Raw genomic sequence first — 5,086 nt, 5'->3', positions numbered from 1 at the left:
ATTATGACTTATGTGCATCATCGGTTTTCGTTCTCAAGTTATTCGGAATTGATTTGGAAGAATGATTCTCAGCTAGAAGCTTTAAATTTGAAAGGGTTGATCAAGTTTGACTTTTAAGTATTTGACCTCTGATTGGATTTTTGATGGTTTTGTTAGCTCCATTGGGTGATTTTGGACTTAGGAGCGCATCTAGATTCTGATTTGGAGGTCCGTAGTAGAATTTGGCTTGAAATGACGAAAGTTGGAATTTTGGAAAGTTTGACCGGGAGTGGACTTTTTGATATCGGGGTTGGATTCCCATTCCGGAAGTTGGAGCAGGTCTGTAATGTCAAATGTGACTTATGTGCAAAATTTGAGGCCAATCGAACGTGATTTGATAGGTTTCGGCATCGGTTGTGGATGTTTAAAGTTTCAGAGTTTATTGATTTTGAGTTGAGGTTTGATTCATCGTTTCGATGTTGTTATGTGTGTTTTGAGGCCTCGAGTAGGTCCGTGTTATGTTCTGGACTTGTTGGTATGTTTGGACGGGGCCCCAATGGGCTCGGGCGTGTTTCGCATTGATTTCGGATCATTTTCCTTCATGTTTCCACTGTTGTGTTCTGCTGGTTTCTGGTGTCTCAATCCTTTATCGCGTTCGCGTGGCAAGTGCCGCGAATGCGTAGTGTATTCTGATGGCAGCAGAAAATTGTTCTTCGCGATCACAAAGTATGTCCCGCGTTGGCATAGAGTTGGGGCAAGTCCTCTTCGCCTTCGCATATGGAGGATCGCGTTCGCGTAGTGTTGAGGTGGGCAACTGGGAATTGGAGTGTTCTTCTATGTGACCGTGGAAGGTTAGTCGCGTTCGCGAAGCTTTGGCAGCAGTGTTCATTACGTTCGCGTGGGGTGTATCACGAACGCGTAGAGTCTTTTGTGGCAGTGTGAGTTTTATTCATCGCGAACACGATGAATTTCCCGCTTTCGCGGAAGAGGAGGCCTGGGCAGATTATAAAGTACTCTATTTCGAGGGTTTCAGCCATTTTTACATTTTTGGAGCTATGGAGCACGGAGTGAGGCGATTCTTGAAGCAATTTTCACCATATAAATTGGGATAACCGTTCTCTACTCGGTTTTGGTTATATTTCATGAATCTATCTTTGATTTTAGTGTTTGGTTGTGAAATTTAAAGAGGGAATTGGGGGTTTTGACCTAAAGTTTTATAATGTGAATTTTTGAGTTTTGTACATTGATTCGGAGTCGAATTTGAGTGAAACTAGTATGGTTAGACTCGTAATTAATTAGGTTGTCGGATTTTGTAAGTTTTGTCGGGTTCCGAGGTGCGGGCCCGGGCTTTGACTTTTTGCTGATTTTGGGCTTTTGACTAAAGATTCGACCTTTATCGATTGGGTTTGCTTCGTTTAGCATTATTTGATGTACTTGAGTTGCTTTTGGTTAGGTGACGTTCGGAGGTCGGTACGCACGAGATGGCTGTTGTGGAGTATCACTTGGCTTGCTCGGTATTGGAATTTTTTTGTTAAAGGTAAGTATCTCTTCTAAACTTAGTGCTGAGGGTATGAAACCCCGAATTACATGCTAGGTGACGGGCGTGTGGCCGTGCACCTGTGAATTGTGACTTCGTTGTTTTCATGGCACTATATAGTGGCCCTATTTTGTTGATATATGTGTTTCACCATGTGATAAAGTAACTGAGCTATCAATCATGCTAGATATCATGTTTAGGCTTTATGCTGATATTGCTAGGACCCATAGTTGTCGTTTCTTGCTGTCATCTTACTGATGTCATTGATATTTCGTACTCAGTTCATATGTTAGTCTCAGTTGTTATTTATTGATACATCATATCATTGTTGTCGGGCTAGTTTCATGACATTGTGAGCCCGTGAGTGAGACTGGAGAGATTGATTACTGAGTGAGGCTGAGAGCCTGATTATGAGTGATAGTTATGGGATCGGAGTGCATGCCGTAGCATGCTATATTGATTTATGCCTGGATCTTGCTTATGATAGCGCTTGGACTGTAGGAGCCCCTCTGGAGGTCGCACACACCCCTAGTGAGCGCGGTTGATTATATTGAGGGATGGATCTTCCCTGGGCATGGATCTTGTCCGAAGCATTTATATACCTGTGGATGGATCTTTCCCACGGGCTGGATTTGGCCCTACTCAGTACTGAGTGACTGTTGGTCAGTTGATGTATATATTCCGGGATGGATCTTCCCTTGGACGGATTGGCCATATACAGTATTGAGTGATTGAGTACAGTGTGAGACAGTGAGATTGAGTACTCTGAGAGTGTGAGTACATGAGTTCATCTCATAGATACATATGGCATTGACATGCACACATGACATATAGGCATAGAGATACATTTTTCTCATGTTGCATGGTATCACGTCATTCATGACTTCTCACACATATTGATATACGGACATAGAGAGGTATTTTACACTTGCTATCTGGAAAAAAAATGAAACATCTTATTTATTGTGGAAAGGATTTTTGGGAAAAATTTACAGTTTTTCAAACTTACTCATATTTTCGATGTTTTCGATAAAGGATTTGGGTTTTCACTGATATACTTGAAATGCAGAACTAATTTTCGGGAAACTACGAAAAAGATGAGCATTTTATCTCTGAGTAACTTCTTTCATTACTTGCTTTGTATTGTTATGAACTATTATTGGTTATTGGATGTTGGACCCGACCTTTTTTCCAGCTCGTCAGTACTTTCAACCTAAGATTAGGTTTGCTACTTATTGAGTACATGGGGTCGGTTGTACTCATACTACACTTCTGCACCTTTCGTGCAGATGTTTGGCTGCTAATGTTGTTGTGTTCGATGGGAGCTGAGTTTGAAGATGTTCCTGCGTTCCGGTTGTAGCTGCCTATTGTTCACGGTAGCCTTATATTCATAAAATTCTGTTTATGTACTTTCAATCAGATGATGTATTTACTTCGTACGAGCTTTGTAAACTTTATTCTTAGAAGCTCATGATTTGTACTACCAGTACTTGGGGAATGCATCAGATTCAGATAATTCCTTTTGTTTAATTGTCTCATTAATATTGTTGAAATTGGATAGTTAGTAGTTGGCTTACCTAGCGGGTTGAGTTAGGTACCATCACGGTGGATTTTGGGTGGTGACAGTTCTTCAGTGTAATATTAAATGTAAAAATAAGAAAAATAAAATAAAAAATTTCACCATAAAAAAGTTGTTGGTGGGTGAAATGTCTCACTCAAGTGTGGAATTTTTTTTGACTTGACAAACCTTGGAACAAGTTTTCATTTTTTTTTCTTTAAAAAACATTTCTTCTCAGCCTAGTGCAATAACCAACCATGGAAATCAAAAATAAAAAATTTCTCTTTTTCCTGCAATTTGTACTCTTCTCGTGCTTCTGTTTTGGAGCTAACACCATCACTGCAAATGAGACCTTTTCCCTTGGAGATACCCTTGATGCGGACAAAACCATAACTATGAGCGTAACAGTAGTTTCTTTGGGTGGAAAATTTGAGATGGGCTTCTTCAAACCAGGTAATCTTTCTAAGTATTATATGTTGGAAAAAAAAATAATTTGGGAGAGCAAGACAACAAAACACTCAAACACTCACAACTCACTTTAAGAATAGAGAAGAAATGATATTTTTCATTCAACTTGACTTGTTCCAAATGGCTAGCATACATGGGTATTTATAGTAGAACTCCTACATGTATCTAGCCTAAACTTCATGTAAACACACTAACTAAATTCACATTAGTCTACACTAGTTCATACATCTCATAATGAAGTTCACATTAGTCTACACTAGTTCATACATATCATACTAATATGAACTAATCTAAACATATTTAATATAAATGTGAACTAATGGAAACAAGTTTATTATAATTTTAACATCCCCCCTTAAACTTGTTTCATCACTCCAAGCGCCATCCTTAACTTTTGAAAAACTTCAATCTTTAATGGCTTGGTAAAAATATCCGCAATTTGATCTTGCGACTTCACATGCTCAAGCTCCACAACTTTATTAGATATACAATCTCTAATAAAGTGATACCTTGTATCTATATGCTTGCTCCTTTCATGAAATACAGGATTTTTGGCTAACTCGATAGCCGACTTGTTGTCAACAAAAATCTTTGTGGCATCCTTTTGTGGTTGGTGAAGTTCCTCCAACAAACTTCTTAACCAAATTGCATGACAAACACATGAGCAAGCTGCAACATACTCAGCCTCACAAGTTGACAAAGTAACAATTGGTTGTTTTTTAGAATTCCATGTAAATGCAGAATTTCCAAGAAAGAAAACAAACCCAGTAGTACTTTTACGATCATCAATATCACCAGCCCAATCACTATCACAATATCCCACAAACTTAGAATCCTTAGAAGATGAATAAAGAATTCCATAATCAAGTGTATCTTTGATGTACCGAAGTATTCTTTTTGCTACCTTTAAATGGGAGGTAGTAGGAGCTTCCATAAAGCGGCTCACAAGTCCAACACCATAAAGAATATCCGGCCTTGTGCATGTCAAGTACCTTAAGCTTCCAACAAGACTCTTGAAAAATGTGGAATTTACATTTTCTCCATCTCCATGCTTGGATATTTTAACTCCACATTCAACGGGGGTGCTCACGGGATTGCAATTATCCATCTCGAACTTCTTGAGAGTTTCCTTTGCATATTCTCCTTGAGAAATAAAAATCCCATCCTTCCTTTGTTGCACTTGAATGCCAAGATAGTAGGACATTAATCCAATGTCCGTCATCTCAAATTCTCTAGCCATTGCTTCCTTGAATTCTTCAAACATCTTAGGATTATTTCCTGTAAAAATCAAGTCATCTACATACAAGCAAACAAGTAAAATGTCTCCATTTTTAGCAATTTTTACATAAAGTGCATGTTCATGTGGACATTTTGAAAAACCATTTGCTTGAAAATATTTATCAATTCTACTATTCCAAGCCCGCGGAGCTTGCTTCAACCCATATAAAGCCTTTTTCAATTTCAAGACTTTATTTTCTTGTCCTTCAACCTTATAGCCCAAACGGTTGATCAATGTAGACTTCTTCCTCCAATCGACCATTCAA

At 38.7% G+C, this 5,086-nt stretch overlaps 1 protein-coding gene across 1 annotated transcript; it reads right to left on the bottom strand.

The window, feature by feature from the left end:
- Positions 1-3,313: 3,313 nt before the first annotated feature.
- Positions 3,314-5,082, bottom strand: LOC109215639 (uncharacterized mitochondrial protein AtMg00810-like). Its single transcript, XM_019379742.1, has 2 exons — positions 4,052-5,082; positions 3,314-3,536 (listed from the first exon to the last, which is right to left on the bottom strand). Exons 1-2 carry the CDS (start codon positions 5,080-5,082, stop codon positions 3,314-3,316), a joined length of 1,254 nt encoding a protein of 417 aa, XP_019235287.1.
- Positions 5,083-5,086: the final 4 nt, after the last annotated feature.

Source organism: Nicotiana attenuata, unplaced genomic scaffold (genome assembly GCF_001879085.1).
Source record: "Nicotiana attenuata strain UT unplaced genomic scaffold, NIATTr2, whole genome shotgun sequence".
Lineage (NCBI taxonomy): Eukaryota > Viridiplantae > Streptophyta > Magnoliopsida > Solanales > Solanaceae > Nicotiana > Nicotiana attenuata.
The sequence above is the reverse complement of the archived record's forward strand: the minus strand, read 5'-3'. Positions and strand labels throughout refer to the sequence as shown.

Excerpts from the sequence above, each read along its gene's own strand:
- LOC109215639 (XM_019379742.1), bottom strand. The coding sequence starts at position 5,082 with ATGGTCGATTGGAGGAAGAAGTCTACATTGATCAACCGTTTGGGCTAT. Across the intron at positions 3,537-4,051 it reads AGCAAGCATATAGATACAAG|AAAGATTACCTGGTTTGAAG; the intron begins GTATCACTTTAT and ends TATAATACTTAG.